The 18,024-nt window shown below is 39.8% G+C and overlaps 1 protein-coding gene across 1 annotated transcript; it reads left to right on the plus strand.

Moving 5' to 3' along the window:
- HSP90B1 (heat shock protein 90 beta family member 1) lies at nucleotides 1-17,200 on the plus strand. The gene is made up of 18 exons (XM_082850195.1): nucleotides 1-156; nucleotides 1,168-1,270; nucleotides 1,975-2,116; nucleotides 2,681-2,797; nucleotides 4,129-4,460; nucleotides 8,420-8,531; nucleotides 8,758-8,877; nucleotides 10,157-10,273; nucleotides 11,976-12,113; nucleotides 12,197-12,274; nucleotides 12,409-12,474; nucleotides 12,944-13,213; nucleotides 13,489-13,734; nucleotides 14,250-14,386; nucleotides 15,678-15,756; nucleotides 15,848-16,003; nucleotides 16,264-16,386; nucleotides 16,883-17,200. Exons 1-18 carry the CDS (start codon nucleotides 108-110, stop codon nucleotides 16,910-16,912), a joined length of 2,415 nt encoding a protein of 804 aa, XP_082706321.1. The 5' UTR covers nucleotides 1-107; the 3' UTR covers nucleotides 16,913-17,200.
- The last annotated feature ends 824 nt before the right edge of the window (nucleotides 17,201-18,024 follow it).

Raw genomic sequence — 18,024 nt, forward strand, 5'->3', positions numbered from 1 at the left:
GGCGGATCGCAAGGCTTGAGGTGTGAGGATCGAAGCCTGGCGTAGGGGTGGGGGGCGGAGGCGGCTCCTGCGATCAAAGGGGACTTGAGACTCACCGGCCGTGCGCCATGAGGGCCCTGTGGGTGCTGGGCCTCTGCTGCGTCCTGCTGACCTTCGGTGAGTGATCCTGGAGGAGCGGGCCCCCCTGGACGCCCCCCCTCCTCAAGCGCGGCCTCTTCTCGAAGGTTCTGGGGGCGTTGAGCTCGGGAGGGTGATTACAGGGCCTGTGCTTGGTCTGTGGGGTGTCCATTGCTTTTCCTCGAAAGAGGCTCAGGGGATTTCGTTTACTCTCTCCTTCCTCTGGAAAGATAAAAGGAGAACGGAGTCGTTTTAATCCCTTATACATCTCCTAGCATCCGCTCCTAGAGGGCTCAGCCTCCTCGCGGTGGGGCCTCCCTCGGGCTCGTGCCCTCCTCCCCGCCGTCCCCCGGGAGCATTGTGTGTGCCCTTTCCGGAGGACTTTTGTCAGATGCCGCAACCTTTGGCCATCAGAGTTTGAGGACCCCCCCCCGCCCCCAGGCTTCCACGCCTCGCCAACGCGAGTTTCCTTTCTTAGCCTCTGGGCTGTGGAGCGTGAGGCCCGCGGGCAGCGAACCGGCAGTGTCAGCGTGTTTGACTCACTTTTGCTCGAGCTCCTTAACATCTTAAAATCTCTAAACGTCTCTTCGCTTTCTCAGGCTCCTGAGCCCTTCAGTTCCCCTCGCTAGGGGTTGCACAAATCCTTTTCGTGTTCTGACTTGTGGTATTGAAGGCCTAAGTTTTGGCATGGTCAGTTTGGAGGCCTAGTCTCGGCCTGCGGGCAACACGTGTGAATGTAGAAGGGGCCTGGAATCGAATCTGCTAAACAGTATTTATAAAGGATCCCAGGGCCGCCCTTTAGAAGTGATGGCTGCCTCCGTCTTTCAAAATCTCCTGGGAGACCTCAGTATCTGAACTTACATAAGAAATACGCTTACGTGGGTTTACACTGGATATTTAAACCAGTGGATCCATTCTTCCATCGCCCCCTCCCGTATTTGCCAAGTGAATTTTGCAGCCACTACACTGGCCCTGTTTGATCTTGTTTCTTCTGAGAAGTACATGAAGCAACGATGTTTAAGAGTTTTCTGGTGTTAAATCTGCCATCAGGGTCTGTCCAGGCTGACGATGAAGTGGATGTGGATGGGACAGTGGAAGAAGATCTGGGTAAAAGTAGAGAAGGCTCAAGGACAGATGATGAAGTAGTACAGAGGTTTGTGTTCTTCTGAAACTATACAGATAACCCGCTGGGAACTTGGAATACAGTAGCTTTTTTGTATCTCTTCTCAAAAGATCCAGATGAAGTTTAATACTCTGAATTTAAATAGAGAAAATGTTAGGGGTAGCAAGTGTGTGCATACATAGTAATGTCTCCTAACTTTGCCACTAAGAATGACTGGTCAAAATGAGATGAATTCCCTTGAAAACTATTTTGATAACTGTTTCAGAATGCTAGCAGTATAGCCTTCCTAAGACCTTAGAAAAGGCTTCTCCTTTGGTTTTATACCCGGTGTGTACACTTAGTAATTTTAAAAAGGAATTCTGTCAGTTGAGCAATGTTTTGATTCGGCTTCTTAGGACTTAAACTTTTGTAGACCCTTAGAAGCCAAAGTTTCCCAGGCAGAGGGTTCCCTGTGAGGGAACATAAATGAGTGTGACTTTGCTTTTTAGGAGAGGGAAGTTGGGTTTATTTTTCTGACAATGTTTAACACAGAGTATTTCCAACTTGCTGTTAAAGGTAATGTACTACTGTGATAAAATAATAATGAGATGGTAGACTAGTAATGTAAAGGTTTGCATTTTAGCTTTTTAACCATTAAGACAACCTTAAGAGATCACTCTGCTCTCATCACAGATCCTATATTTTTGGAGGGAATTAAGTAATGCAGTATTAGTTGATCAAATTTATTTCCTTAGAGAGGAAGAAGCTATTCAGTTGGATGGATTAAATGCATCCCAGATAAGAGAACTTAGAGAGAAATCAGAAAAGTTTGCCTTCCAAGCCGAAGTTAACAGAATGATGAAACTTATCATCAATTCATTGTATAAAAATAAAGAGGTAAGCAACATGTGGTTATGATAATGTTGTTTTGTTTCCGTATGGTAGCTAACTTGTTAACTTTCATAGTGAATGTGCTGACATAGCAATTCCAAGCAAGTAGTTGGCAAAGTTTAAAAACCCAGTATGTACAAGAATCACTACTAGATACCTATTTGTGTGTGTTTGGGGGGAGGGGGAGGGTTGCTAAACATTTTCCCTTTTTTTTTTTCCCTTTCCCCTCCAACTGTTTTCGTGGCCTGCTAAATAGTTGTGAGTCTTACGTTCAGTCATAACAAACTAAGCCTCGAGTATTGCATACAGAAAGATCATTAGGAGGGAAAATAGAGTATCAGTTATGCTCAGCAGTTCAGGTGTTCCTTGTAGTAGCTACAGTCCTTTGTGTAGAGAGCTGTGCCTCCTTTTACCAGGAGAGTAACGCCACCTCTGTACCATAGAAGTCTAGTCCTTGAAGAGTGCTTTTTCAGAGTAAAGAGTAGAAATAAAATGAGTTTGCCATTAAATTTAATGTCTCGTGTATCTTGAGGCTAATCTAAGTGTGTATTAAATCTGGCTTCCATTTAGATTTTCCTGAGAGAACTGATTTCGAACGCCTCTGATGCTTTAGATAAGATAAGGCTAATATCATTGACTGATGAAAATGCTCTTGCTGGAAATGAGGAATTAACGGTTAAAATTAAGGTAAGCTTAGAACAATTTTCTTTTTAACTACAAAGAATTCTTAGAGATAGAGAATGCCTATCAGTCAAGATAGGCTAGGTTAGGAGCAATAACAATTCCCAAGTGTCGGGGACTTCAATCAGGGCTCAGCCAAATATGGCCTGTGGGTCAAATCTGACCTGCTGCCTGTTTTTATTTTTATATATATTTTTTAACATTATATTTTATTTTTTTCTTTGGCTGCGTTGGGTCTTTGTTGCTGCGTGAGGGCTTTCTCTAGTTGCAGTGAGCAGGGGGCTACTCTTCGTTGCGGTGCGCAGGCTTCTCCTTGCGGTGGCTTCTCTTGTTGCGGAGCATGGGCTCTAGGTGTGTGGGCTTCAGTAGTTGTGGAGCGAGGGCTCAGTAGTTGTGGCGCACGGGCTTAGTTGCTCCGCAGCACGTGGGATCTTCCCGGACCAGGGCTCGAACCGGTGTCCCCTGCATTGACAGGTGGATTCTTAACCACTGCGCCACCAGGGAAGTCCTGCTTTTATAAATAATGTTTTTGGAACACAGCCATGCCCGTTTGTGTATTATCTGTGACTGCTTTTGACAGAGACCGTATGGTCCACAAAGCCTAAAATACTCTCTGGCCCTTTTCCAGAAAAAGTTTGCCAACCCCTGGCTTAAATCATCAGTCATGGCTGCCTGTGGCCTTTGCTTTGCTTCATCTCTATGACACAGGCTGATTGAGCAGCCACCATCTGAAGTGTAGCTGGTTGCCACGGTGCAGAGAAAGCTTGGAGGGGCTCGCATCAATTAAAGGCTCCAGCCTGAAAGCCACACTCCTGACTCCCACTTGCAGCTCCTCGGCCAGAGCTAGTCACATGGCCTTATCCAACCATAAGTGGAGGAAGTATATTCCTACTGTATTTCTGGAAGGCAGAGAGCTGGGAATGTTTAGTGAAGAACATTGGTCACCACAGATTCCAAAGACAGAAGTCATTCAAGTTTTGAATCCTTTTAATTTCTATCAAAGAAATAGGTGAAACATAGAATTTTATTTTTCTTGAATTTTTTTTCATAAATAGCTTGCCTTATTTAGGTCTGTCTCTGCCCTTTGACATTTAGACCAGTCCTTGCCCTCTTTATATGGATACTTTACCAAATACACTGAACTTAAAATTACTCTCTGTAAAGATGCTTGTGCTTAAGATGTACGCTTTTTGAAAAGCCCATAAAATACTATATGGAGGAAAATCTCTCAGTTTTGTTTTCTGTATTGAAATTGATGTGGTCCAAAGCTGGTAGTTTCTCAATATATAGCTCAGTATTGAGCAAGTATAACTGTTTTGTTCTTGTCTTGGTTTTAGTGTGACAAGGAGAAGAACCTGCTCCATGTCACAGATACTGGTGTAGGAATGACCCGGGAAGAGTTGGTTAAAAACCTTGGTACCATAGCCAAATCTGGGACGAGCGAGTTTTTAAACAAAATGACTGAGGCACAAGAAGATGGCCAGTCAACTTCAGAACTGATTGGCCAGTTTGGTGTCGGTTTCTATTCTGCCTTCCTTGTAGCAGATAAAGTTATTGTCACGTCGAAACACAACAACGACACCCAGCACATCTGGGAGTCCGACTCCAATGAATTTTCTGTAATTGCTGACCCCAGAGGAAACACTCTAGGACGGGGAACGACAATTACGTAAGTATTACTAATTCCTAATGAGAATTAATAGTCGTAACGAGGATGTTGATTCTCCGGTTCTGGCTCTGAGCAAACGGCTTATTCTGGGCCTTAATTTCTTTGCCTATAAAAATGAGCAACTTGAACAGTTTTCACCACTTGAAGTATTCTGAGGTCTTGCTAAGGGCCGGACCCAGAGTTACGGTGGCTGCTGTCTATGGAGGGCTTGAAGGAGGAAGGGTTAGCTCTTCAGGGAGAAGGCAGATCGGAGGCCTCAGAAACAAGTGGCTTGTCCAGGTTTTCCAGGTAAGCAGGACTTAGAAAAGTGGTGTCAGTCTGTGGAGCATCATGGATAACGGCAGTGGCACAGCGTGTTTACAAGATTCAAGGAATTCCTTTCAGGTGGTGGCAGTTACTGATGGAGTTTCTGATGAACTTTGTTAAAGTTTTCTGAAGGTGGTGTGGAGGATGGCAGGACTGGATGAGAAGAGACTCTTGGGGTAGCCTGGGTAACGGTTGAAAACATGCCAAGATAGTAGCCAGGGTTGGGGGCGGGTTGGAGAGCACAGGAACAGATAAAGGACTTGAAGAGAGTTAAGAAAGTTCTTTGGAAGAAAACGTCTCATTCGAGGATAGTTACTAGTTATTGAATTTGATATGGAATTCATTTTAAGCCAGTACCTATTGTTGGTGTCGACGAAACATATCTTATGCCCAGTGTCTCCTGGTGCTTGCAGCACTGTGAAGGGTGAGACAGACAGACAGACGACAGGGCAGCTTTCTGCCTTTTGTTTTTTTCTCCATCTTAGAGATAAAGAAATTCCAATTTAGAGGTCAGTTGACTTGCCCAGTTCTGCCAAGTGAAAATGTGCCCACAGTCTTGATTTTTTTTCTTAATTCAGTTTAAAATTTTCTCAACATTAAGGATTTTTAAATATTCAGGTAGGAAACAAGCATACATCTATGATTTCAACCAATTTTCTTCATCCCAGAAGACATTCCCTATTTTCATTGTCAGAGATTTTCCTTTCATGAAACTAGACAACTGCATTTTAGTATTTTTACTAATTTACTGTTCTAAATTTACCTTCTCCTGCCTTTCACATCTCCTGATCTCTTTAGGAGACATCCCTAATAGTTATACCCCAGGGCCCTCTCTGTTAGGTGGTAGGAGAATACAGGTAAATCGCATCTTTTAACTAGAAAGAGAAAATGATGTCCCAAGAGGTGCTAATGTCTTAGGTTGCCAAGAGACAGGTGAGACATCTAGAAGGACGCTCCATGTGAGCAAACATTTTGTTAATACTCCATTCCCAGAGCCTAACACATGACTAGCAGGTATTGGTATGAATGAATAAGGGTCATCAGGATGGTTTCCTACGGTAGCATGGATGGTTGATCAGTAAATGAAATTTTACAACAGGTTCTCCTTTCCTTGGCAAAATTACCTTTTTTCTTTAAGCCCTCCTTCCCGACCATTCACTTAACAGATATCCATTTGAGTGCCTGTTACCTGCTAGGGTTTAGGGCTACAGTGGAGAATAAGACAGTTGCTGTCCCTACTTTCACATGGCTCATTCGACTAAGAAAGAAAAAACATGAGATAATTTCAGAGTAGCAAATGCCAGAAAGGAAGTTAAGGGATACCTCCCTTATCAGAAGGTCTTTCTGAAATGGTAATAAATTAGGTTCAGATATTCTAGGCAGCAAGCACAGCATGTTGGAAGTTCCAGAGGCAAGAGGCCCATTTGAGGAACTGAAAGTCTAGAATGGCCAAAGGGGAAAGGAGAGCAAAGGCAAGGAAGTGACAAGGTTAGGATCCTGCCCTGCATACATATGACTTCATCTTATATTTGACTAATAAAGTAGAAACCATCTGACAATTCAATTTCCTCCCTACTCCTGTCTGTGCCCCTAAATTAGCCACCACTGTACCCTTATGAGAGATTTAGTGAGGATTAAATGAGATCATGAAATTAGCATCCTGTAAATGCTGTAAAAATTGCCTCTGTCCCTCCTACTACCATGAGGGAGTATTCTACATTTCTCCCCAAAGCTAATCTCTGCTTCTCATCTGTTGTCTCTCACGCCACCTCCTCAGAGACTAAGCATAAATTGATGCCTGCCATGTCTTTTAAAGTCAGCCTTTCCTGAACACCTTCCTCTTTCCCATCAAAGTGTAAACGTATTGAAGTCTCTGGGAAAAGGAACAAAGGCAGGTGGTGCGATGCCCCATGCTGCTGTCAGACATGCACTCTCTTTTTCTCCCCCATCTACTGTTGAGCTTCTCAAAAAAGCATACTTGCCTTTGTTGCTACTTCACCTTCTGTTCACAGCTCAGCCCACTGTGTTTTGACTTTATCCACCATCTTTCCATTGAAATAAGTCACCAGTAATCCTTGTTGCTAAATCCAGTGGATTCAGAGTTATTTTAGTTGGTATGGCTCCCAGCAATGGGTTTTTTTTTTTTTGTAGTTTTTCTCTTGTGTTTTCTACAGAATTTGCATTCTACTGCTCATACCTTAAAACAATCCATTCAGTACCTAGCTTCATCTTTTTAAACTTTCCGTTGCCTCAATGTTGATATTCTCTTTCTTCAAAAGTTCAGTTTCAGCCCTTTCCGTTATCCCGTGTCCCACATGCAGTCTGAACCACTGTCTTGGATCCAGGTTCCAGCTCCTCCTCAGGGTTCTCTAATCTATATTCTTAGTCCAGATCAGGAGTCAGCAAACTTTTTCTTAAAGGATCAGCTAGTAAATATTTTAAGCTCGTGGACTATAGGATCTGTCACATGTCACAACTTTCCTATTCTAGTTTGAAAGCAGCCATAGACAATATAGGATGAGGTTGTATCCCAATAAAATTTCTTATGGGTGCCAGCCAGTGTTTGCCAACCCCTGGTCTAGATCTCTCTGCGGGGCCCTGGGCTCATATGTCTAATTGCCTCTTAAATACCTCTAACTAAGATGTCTAACCATCAGCTTCAATTTGCATCCAAAAGTGATGCAACTCTCCACTAACCCCGGATCACTAACATGTATGCTCCAAGACCAGAGATTTCGTCCCCTCACCAGGCTGTGTCATCATGTGCTGTCTACTTGTTGGCAGGTGCTACTAAACTATAAGCTTTTTGAGGCAGGGAGAGAACCATGGATACAACATTGCCCATATTTATTGGGAGCACAAACATCACAACTACCTGCTGTGTTTGAGAGTACGTTGTGATTATTATGCTTGGTGGATGGAGGAGGTGTTTGCAGAAGGGGTAGTAAGGAAGAAGAGGAAGCAGTGCTATAATTTTTGATATTGTAATTATCTAAGCCAGTGCTATCCAGTAGAACTTTCTGTGGTAGAAATGTTCTATCACTGCTCTGTCCAATATGGTAGCCACTAGCTACATGTGACTATTGGAATGTGGCAATATAACTAAAGAACTGATTTTAACTTTTATGTAAATAGTCACATGTGACAGGTGGTTACTGTTTTCTTGTCTAGTGCAAATGTAAACAATAGTTCAGATTAATTTTCTAGCTTTTTTTAAGGAACATGTTTTTGTTAGGGGTTAACTACAATAATCACTTGATTTCTAGAGTTGCTATCAGAGTGCATAAGATTCTACTTTTCTCCAGAATATTGCAGTGATTTCCCACCTTCAGCTAACTTAAGATTTCTGTTCTTCAAATGAAAACATCCAGCACATTGAGAAGGTTGAGAACATTTTCATTTTTTTACTTGGAACTAAGAATATTTTCCACCTGAGGGAGTGCAAGAAAGTTCTTCCTTTACCATACCCATATTAGGTATATTTAGCTCACAAACCTTTATCGGTGATGAGAGTTCTTAACATGGGTAACGGGGACATTGTTGGTTATACACAGAATTGCTGGCTATTATAGTCATATGAGTATTTAGACAAATTTATAGTCAGATCTTTTAAACCATCATGTCTTTCTCTAAACGTCTTACTTTCTTTGCAGCCTTGTTTTAAAAGAAGAAGCATCTGATTACCTTGAACTGGATACAATTAAAAGTCTCGTGAAAAAATATTCACAGTTCATAAACTTTCCTATTTATGTATGGAGCAGCAAGGTAAATCTGTAGGAATACAATTTATGTGTATTACCTTGGCACATATTCGAATATTTAACACTGAAAGAATGAACGTTAAATATGGTTCTTTCAATACAGGATACTCTCGGTGTTTTCTTACTGAAGATCGACTTTTTCAGCTGTAATTTTGTTTCATATCCTATAGATGAAATCAGAATTATTAAACAAATGAGTTCAACCGTAATTCTACTTTCTACTTCAACAGACTGAAACTGTTGAGGAACCCATGGAAGAAGAAGAAGCAGCAAAAGAAGAAAAAGAAGAATCTGATGATGAAGCTGCAGTAGAAGAAGAAGAAGAAGAAAAGAAACCAAAAACTAAAAAAGTAAGTCTGGTTCATCTTCCTACTTAAAATATCGTTTAGGTTATAAAGTACCAAACCCATAGAAAAAGAGATCAGATTTGTTGTTGCCGGGGGTGGGGGGGTGTTGGAAGAAGGTACAAACTTCCAGTTATAAGGTAAATAAGTACTAGGGATGTCACGTACAGCATGACAAGTAGAGCTAACGCTGCTCTGTGGTGTATAGGAAAGGTAAGAGAGTAAATCCTGAGAGTTCTCATTATAAGGAGAAACTTTTCTTTCTTTGGTCCATTTTTTAAAATTGTTTATTCTTCTCATCTATATGAGATGATGGATGTTAACTTATTGTGGTGATCATTTCACAATATGTGTAATTCAACCTTTATGCTATATGCCTAAAACTCATGCAGTGATGTGTATCAATTATATCTTGATAAAACCAGGGAGAGGGGAGAACTAAGGTAAAAAATATTGTTTAGCTTATGTTAGAAAAAACAGATGCAGAAAAAAAAAAAAACACAGAAACCCAAATATGCACAGACCGATTTGAGGGTAAGCTTCAGTTCTTAATGGTCTTCTTTTTTCAATGAGTGAGTCCCTAGGCCCAGCTTTTAAAACCAAACTCTGTGTGTGCGCGCGCACACTCTAGACACTCTCTCTCTCTCTCTCTCTCTCTCTCTCTCTCTCTCTCTCTCTCAAGTTTTAAGTAGCAAATGCAGATCATTTTTATGAAGAGTTCTCTGACTTCCATATATTGCCCAGGACTGATGGCTTATGATATGTTTTGAATTTTAAAAGCTTAAGAAGCTTTTTTGCATCTTCTTTTGTCATGTAGATATCAACTATAAAATTAGTTCTCTGGTCTTCTTAGGTAGTAGAGTAGGTAGAAGTAATGGTGGTGGATTTTGAGAAATATTTATTGTAAGATGTTGGATTTCTATAAGTCATGAAATAGAAATACGTAAGATGTATATCCTTCTAAACTCAAAACAGGTATTTTTACGAAATAACATTTTAGCTAGTTAAAAATAACTGAAAAAACCTTAATTGGATTGTTACCAATTATAATGAATAACCATTTGTCTTTGTTGTATTAAATAACAGTCTTAAGTGTTGACAGAAGTACTTTTAAAAATTTTTTTTGATCCAGTTGGCAAGAACCATACTACAGTATAGGTACCCTTTGGTGCTTCCGTATATTAATACTTTTTTGAAATGTTCTAAAGCTGTGGTTACTATAGTATAACTATTGATACTACTGGTATATCTGCTAGGAGAGACTAATCACATACTGTAACTTCAGGTTGAAAAAACTGTCTGGGATTGGGAACTTATGAATGATATCAAACCGATATGGCAGAGACCGTCAAAAGAAGTGGAGGAGGATGAATACAAAGCTTTCTACAAATCATTTTCAAAGGTAAATGTTATTTTAGAATAATGTGATAATGAAACATTACTAAATCAAAAATATGCTGAAAAATAGTTTTATTACTATTTGAACACAACTGGTTTCCTTTTTAATCCTGTGTATTTTATATTATGCATTAAAAAAATTTTACTCTGGGGCTTCCCTGGTGGCGCAGCGGTTGAGAGTCCGCCTCCCAATGCAGGGGACACGGGTTTGTGCCCCGGTCCGGGAAGATCCCACATGCCGCGGAGCGGCTGGGCCCGTGAGCCATGGCCGCTGAGCCTGAGTGTCCGGAGCCTGTGCTCCGCAATGGGAGAGGCCACAACAGTGAGAGGCCCGCGTACTGCCAAAAAAAAAAAAAAAAAAAATTTTTACTCTGAGAAGGAATCTGTAGGCTTCACCAAATTGCCAAGTGGTCTGTGCTACAAAAAGATTTAGAACTGCCTACTAGATACATGCTTGATTTCTACTACAGAACCTGTAAGACCTAAAACCATGTTATTGAATGACTTTTAACATAATATTGAAGAGCTTGTTTACAACATCAAACATTTCTTTTGAGGTCATATGCCTAGGAATAATTACTAAATCTATTTCCTTGCCAATGTTTTGTTTTACTGATCATTTCTTGTAACTCTTAGAATCCAAAACTAGCATTGACTAAAATTGTTTCAAGTTAACGTTTCCTCAAACATCTTGCACAAAAGAGAACAGTTTAATGGACTTAGCACAGCTAGAGAAAACTTAATATTCTGTGATTGTATTTGTTCTTTGCTCTATTCCATCTGCTGATTCGTTACTTAACCTTTGTTTTCCTTACCTTAACATCCAACCATCCTTTCAGCTTTACTTCCAAAAACTTTCCCTCGGTTCTGCCTCTACTTTCATTCCCGTGAACTCGAAAGTCCTAGTGCATATGTAAAGGTACTTTCGTCTCAAGCAGCTATATTAGAAATATGTGAGCAGTGTGTGATTTTAAGTCTTTTAGAGGCTACATTTTTTTATAGTTGAAACAGGTGAAGTTAACTTTTAATAATATATTTTATTTAACCCAACATACCCAACAGTGTTATTTCACCAGGTGATCATTATAAAAAATTGAGTTGTTTCCTTTTTGGTTTTCTTGTTTGGTTGGTTATTTTGTGAGGTGTGTGTTTTACACTAACCAGTACATCTCAGTGTGGACTAGCTACATTTCAAGTGTCCAGTAGCCATATGTGGGTACGGTAATGTATAATGCAGGAAATTTCTGTCCTTCCGCTTTATAGCTATTTACATACCTCTTTTTATCCACTGCTGTTCCAAATTTCATGGAAGAATCCTGTTCCTGAGTACTTTTTTGGTTGAACAGTACACTCATGAAATGTTGTATATTATTTTGTCATTTAGGCAGGGCGGTGGTTTTCCTGTCCTGTTCTCTCACATGTGTGGAACCTAGACTCATCCATCCTTCCCCAGGTTTAGGCGATAGAGTAATATTATTGACAGTCATCATCAGAACAACCATGTACAGGCAGCTAGAAGTGCAATCTTAATTGTTTCTTCTTCCCTCCTTGCCCCCCACCTTCACTTTTTTGGTAAGGGTACTTTTTTGTTAGTTAAATGTTAAACTGAATGTGTACGACGTAATAAATCGCTTTTTCCTGTGCCTTTTGAATCGCAAACCGCTTTTTCCTGTGCCTTTTGAATGACTAAGATACCAACTTTCTAGGAAAGCGATGACCCCATGGCATATATCCACTTTACTGCTGAAGGGGAAGTTACCTTCAAGTCAATTTTATTTGTACCCACATCTGCACCACGTGGTCTGTTTGATGAATATGGATCTAAGAAGAGCGATTACATTAAGGTGGGTTTTTAATGGTATAAACTGAGTTTAAAATTTCAAAGTATGATTTCCAGAAAGTCACCTTTTTTTTGGTTTCTGCTTAGCTGTATGTGCGCCGAGTATTCATCACAGACGACTTCCATGATATGATGCCCAAATACCTGAATTTTGTCAAGGGTGTTGTAAGTATCTGGAGATTAATGGGGGAAGAGGGGATTAGAGTGGGGGTCTGGAAGTGGCGTTTTCTTTGGGTTGGTTGGTTTTATTTTTTTCGAGTGTCTTTATTGCTAACTGGACTTTGTTTTGCCACCTGAAGGTGGACTCAGATGATCTCCCCTTGAATGTTTCCCGTGAGACTCTTCAGCAACATAAACTGCTTAAGGTGAGTGTCTCTGGGAAGAGACCGGCCGCCTTGCTCTTTGGTTGGGCCTCAGAGAACAAGACTCCATTAGTGGAGTTCCCAGGTTTTGAGACTAGTCCTTGGCTTTTCAGATAAAGAACTTAATTTTACTCTGGAATGATCAAATCCTGAGAATCTGATTGTTTTCCCCCCAACATTTTATAATAAAAAATTTTCAAACATACAGAAAAGTTGAAAGAGCAGTGAATACCCATATATGCCCACTACCTGGTCTTAAAGTTAGAATATAAACATTAAAACAATCTTGTGACTGTTTCCAGGGACAACTTAGTTTCTGCTCCATCTGACACAGGAGTACTCACCATTCCCTGCCCCTTGATAAATACCAGCATCTGTATCTTTCACCACTACTCCCCTGCTACCTTACGTATTGTATGTTCTCAAAAGTTTGCGATGAGCTTTTGTAAAGTTACTCTTTAATTTTGTGTAGGTGATTAGAAAGAAACTTGTCCGTAAAACCCTGGACATGATCAAGAAGATTGCTGATGAGAAATACAATGATACTTTTTGGAAAGAATTTGGTACCAACATCAAGCTTGGTGTGATAGAAGACCACTCAAATCGAACACGTCTTGCTAAACTGCTTAGATTCCAGTCTTCTTATCATCCAAGTGACATTACTAGTCTAGACCAGTATGTGGAAAGAATGAAGGAGAAGCAAGACAAAATCTACTTCATGGCTGGGTCCAGCAGAAAAGAGGTGAGGTGAACTTGAACTGGTCCTGGTATGTAGCTGGGCATTTATAGCCAACTCTTGAGGGAAAAAAAAAAAAGGAAAACTTAAGTAAATTATAAACTGAAGTGGTTATGAGGCCTGTCAGTCACTGATCGGAAGAAAGTCATTTATATTCTCTGCACCTCTTAATTCTCCACCTGTAAAATGGGGTTGCTGGTATTACATAAATGTAGCTACTAGGATGAACAAATATACCAAGGCCAGACTTGGAAATTTTCGTTACTTTCTTAATTTTGTAGGCTGAATCTTCTCCATTTGTTGAGCGACTTCTGAAAAAGGGATACGAAGTGATTTATCTCACAGAACCTGTGGACGAATACTGCATTCAGGCTCTTCCTGAGTTCGATGGGAAGAGGTTCCAGAATGTTGCCAAGGAAGGAGTGAAGTTTGATGAAAGTGAGAAAAGTAAGGAGAGTCGTGAAGCAATTGAGAAAGAATTTGAGCCTCTGCTCAATTGGATGAAAGATAAAGCCCTCAAGGACAAGGTATTCTAGAAATTAGAAATTGTGAAAATTCTAGCATCTTCATTTTAAAAAATGTGTTGTGTCAGCAAATTAAACTTTGCAGCTGGTACTTTTGTAACCATTAAAAGTTGTACAGAACAACATTTAATATTGTAGTTAAGTTATTGGGAGGCTGAGCTTAAAATTTATGAACTACAAAGAATTGAAAGGATAAGTGTTATCCTGTGGGTGGGTATATTTCTTCCCTTTGTAATTGAAAGTTTTCCATAATTTAATACTGTTTTTGTAATAGCTTAAATTTTTACCGATTAAACTTAAGTTTTAAATGTTTTTAAAAGTTGATGTTGAAGTATTTATGACTGAAAAATTCAGATTATTAAATGAGTTTCCTAAAAATCTGAGTGAGAGGTACTTTTCTGATCTGCCTCCGTTCATGATCTTAAGCGGTGAGCCCTTAAGGAGTTGAAATGCAATTACTTCACGACCTTAACTGTTGATATTTATATATCTCTAACTTTTGGTTTCCTTATCCTAAGATTGAAAAGGCTGTGGTCTCTCAGCGCCTGACAGAGTCCCCATGTGCCCTTGTGGCCAGCCAGTACGGATGGTCTGGCAACATGGAGAGAATCATGAAAGCCCAAGCATACCAGACCGGCAAGGACATCTCTACAAAGTAAGCATCCTCAGGGAGGTCTTGTACAGCCGTCCTTTAGAAGATAATGGCAGCTTCTATACAAAGAACTGAGGTGTTTTAAGTGTCTGTTGTATATTAGATAAGTTTACAAAGGGATTAGATTGCTAAAGAAAAGGTCTTGAGGTTGTGATTTATTTTATAGTATTTTATCTACAGATGGAAATTTTCTTAATCTGTTACACATAATGTCTTTTGGCATTAGATTATATGCTTGGCCTGGTATCTGGACTTCTTTTACATTTTTAGATAATAGTTACAGATGAAGTTAATGACACTTATTTTTCTTAAAGGCGTTAAATCCTTTTAATCACCCCTTTCACCCGCAACAAGTATGCTCCACAAAATAAAGGGTAGAGGGTGCACAAGTTAACGAGTATTTGAACTCAAGGGCCAAGTACTGGAGGTACACTGGATCTTTGGTACCCTTTATTTTCAAGAAATATGTATTTCAAGTTTTTATTTTAATGTTACAACAATAGCTTTGAAAATGACTTCTTCCTTGTTTTTATTCTCTTCTACTTGGAATATCTTCTTATTAGCTACCTAATAATCATACATTTTTTCCCCAGGCCTACCTTAAGGATTCTTCTCCTAAGTGTAGTTTCCATTGTCACAATCCCCAAACTCCATTTAAAAATATATCTATAATTCGTAATTAGCGTGACTCACCAATGTGTAATATTTATAAAATAAATTGTGACATTCAGACTAGTCAGGATGACAAATCATAATCCTCTAAGACTTGTGTGTATGATAGGTTATACCAGGATGTAGGGAGAGGGGCTTCACCCTGTCCTCGGCATGCAGCTATAGGAGGGAGAACAGTCACAGGGGATGGTAGGATGCTAATGACGATGAAGGTATACTCAGAGGCATTGCAGCTGACTTCAGAGAAAAGAAGCAGTTTTTCTTAGAACCATATAGGTTGAGGCATCGTGGAGAAGGTGTTACTTGAGCAGCACCCAGAGGCTGTTCTGTTCCAGAACTCTGGGGAGACACAGATGCAATTAAGGTAGTGAATACATTAAGAGGGGGTGAACAGGACATTAAATCAGTTCATCCACTCAACAAAGGCACTTGGGATTCATCAGTAAATAAGAGTTCATTATTGTACTCTTTCATCTAACCACACACATATAAAGCATGATGTAACAATATATAAGCATGTCGATTTTTCAAAAAGTTGTTCTCTGTAATTATGTGAGTTAGTAATAGAGTATGGGAAATGCATGGACCCTAAAATTCGATATGTTTGTTTACTTTGTAACAGTTATTATGCCAGCCAGAAGAAAACATTTGAAATTAACCCCAGACACCCACTGATCAGAGACATGCTTCGACGAGTTAAGGTGAGCAGTATCATAGCCATACTCCTTTGTCTCTTAATTTGACTACTTTGGACCCTTTAATATTAATCAGGTGTGACTTCTTCCATTTCAGGAAGATGAAGATGACAAAACAGTTTCAGATCTTGCTGTGGTTTTGTTTGAAACAGCAACACTGCGGTCAGGATATCTTTTACCAGACACTAAAGCATATGGAGATAGAATAGAAAGAATGCTTCGCCTCAGCTTAAACATTGACCCTGATGCAAAGGTTTGAAGTAATTTATTGAATGTGAATCCCCAGTGTCACGCACAATGCTAGAAATTAATGAGAAGCTCCCCGCCTTTTACATCCTTTTTTTGTCTGTCTCCCTTTGTTAGCGTGATTGTTAACTCTAATTAGAGGGTTGACTCTGCAGTTCTGGATAAACTGGAGTGAGGTTAATTATGATCTTATACATTTAAATGAGCAAAGTGAAAATAGATCCAAGGTGTTCAATGCATTAATGGGCTCATAAATGTTCCCCTTAGGTGGAAGAAGAACCAGAAGAAGAACCTGAAGAAACAACAGAGGATACCGCAGAAGACACAGAGCAAGACGACGACGAAGAAATGGATGCAGGAGCGGATGAGGAGGAACAAGAAACAGCAAAGGTAGAACAAACCAAGAATGGGACTTGCATTTTCAGTTCTTGCAAAGTTAAGACTGTTACAGAAGTCAAGAAATAAATAGTCATCTAATTATCAAATTGAAAAGCTGGAGCAAATCCCTTTTTTCTTTATTTAAAGTGTGTACTTTGATCTTCCCACTTCCTTTATTCCCTTAGGTTAGCCATCCATTCTTGAGATGTTATTAAGCAGATTGTTCCTTAGCCCACGGTGCTTCTGTGTTCTTTGCCACTTGCTTCTGCCTTAACTCTAGCAACATTAGGCTATTTTAAATTTTTGACTGTTTGTGTTCAAGGACTGTTGATCTTGTTGTTGGGCTCTAAGTTATTTTGCAGATTAGCAAGGTGAGGTTCTAGCCTACAGCTCAAGTTAATGGATAGGCTGGGTCCATTTCAATTGTTTTTTCCATACATGAACCTTCTGTGAGCTAAGGTTTGTTGTGCTGGTTTTTAATGTCTTCTGATTTTTCTGTTTTTCACAGAAATCTACAGCTGAAAAAGATGAACTGTAAATTACACTGTCGCCGTTTGGATCCCGTATGAAGAAGGAATGTGAAATTTCAGTCATTTCTTTTGGGAGAGACTTGTTGTGGATGCTCCCCCCAGCCCCCTTCTCCCCCGCACTGTCAAATGTTGGGATTTTGGGTCACAGGAAGAAGTGGGTTTTTTAGTTGAATTTTTTTTTAACATTCCTCATGAATGTAAATTTGTACTATTTAACTGACTATTGGTGTAAAATCTTGTCATGTGTATAAAAATAAAAAAGATCCCAAACATTCAGTGTCTTGCCTGCCTTTTCATAATTCGATTGTTTTTCCTTCCAGTTTTATTGTGATGTAATTGACATACAGCACTGTATGAGTTTAAGGTGTACAGCACAGTGACTTGCGTACATCAGGAAGCGATCACAATAAGTAGTGAACATCCATCGTCTCGTATAGATAGAAAATAAAGGAAAAATATTTTTTAGATCATGTGTCTTGGGTTTTCTTCCTTTCAAAAATAATTCATAGTTACTAAAGAAAAGTGGTTTTTTAAAATTATCTTTAAAAACCACCCATAGAAAGAAGACATACTCTTCCTTACAGAAGAATTCCAAATAATACATGTAGAAGCTCCCCTTTCTAGGAAGTGGAGCTTAATCCTTTTCTTTTTCAATGTGGGCTGGATTTAATGACTGTCTTCCGGAGTATGGAAAGGAGAAAACAGTAACTTTCTATAGAGAAACTTGGCAAGTGCTACCTTAATAACCAAGTGATCAAGGTTCTTATCACCAGGGATGTCATGTACCCGCTGATGTGATGAGGAAAGGTACCTCACCTCTGGCATTCTTTCCAAAACTTCCTAACCTTAACCTAACCTAGCATATGTGAACAGTACTCTTCAAAAATTTTTAAGGTCAAAACCAAAGAAAGGGAGGGTGGGAGGGAGACACAAGAGGGAGGAGATATGGGGATATATGTATAGCAGATGCACTTTGTTATAAAGCAGAAACTAACACACCATTGTAAAGCGATTATACTCCAATAAAGATGTTAAAAAAAACCCAAAAAACAAATAGTCACAGACTGGAGGAAACTACATGGCAACTAAATGCAATGTAGTAACGGGTGAAAGCTGGTGA

This window comes from Leucopleurus acutus (assembly GCF_964270905.1).
Source record: "Leucopleurus acutus genome assembly, chromosome: 11".
NCBI lineage: Eukaryota > Metazoa > Chordata > Mammalia > Artiodactyla > Delphinidae > Leucopleurus > Leucopleurus acutus.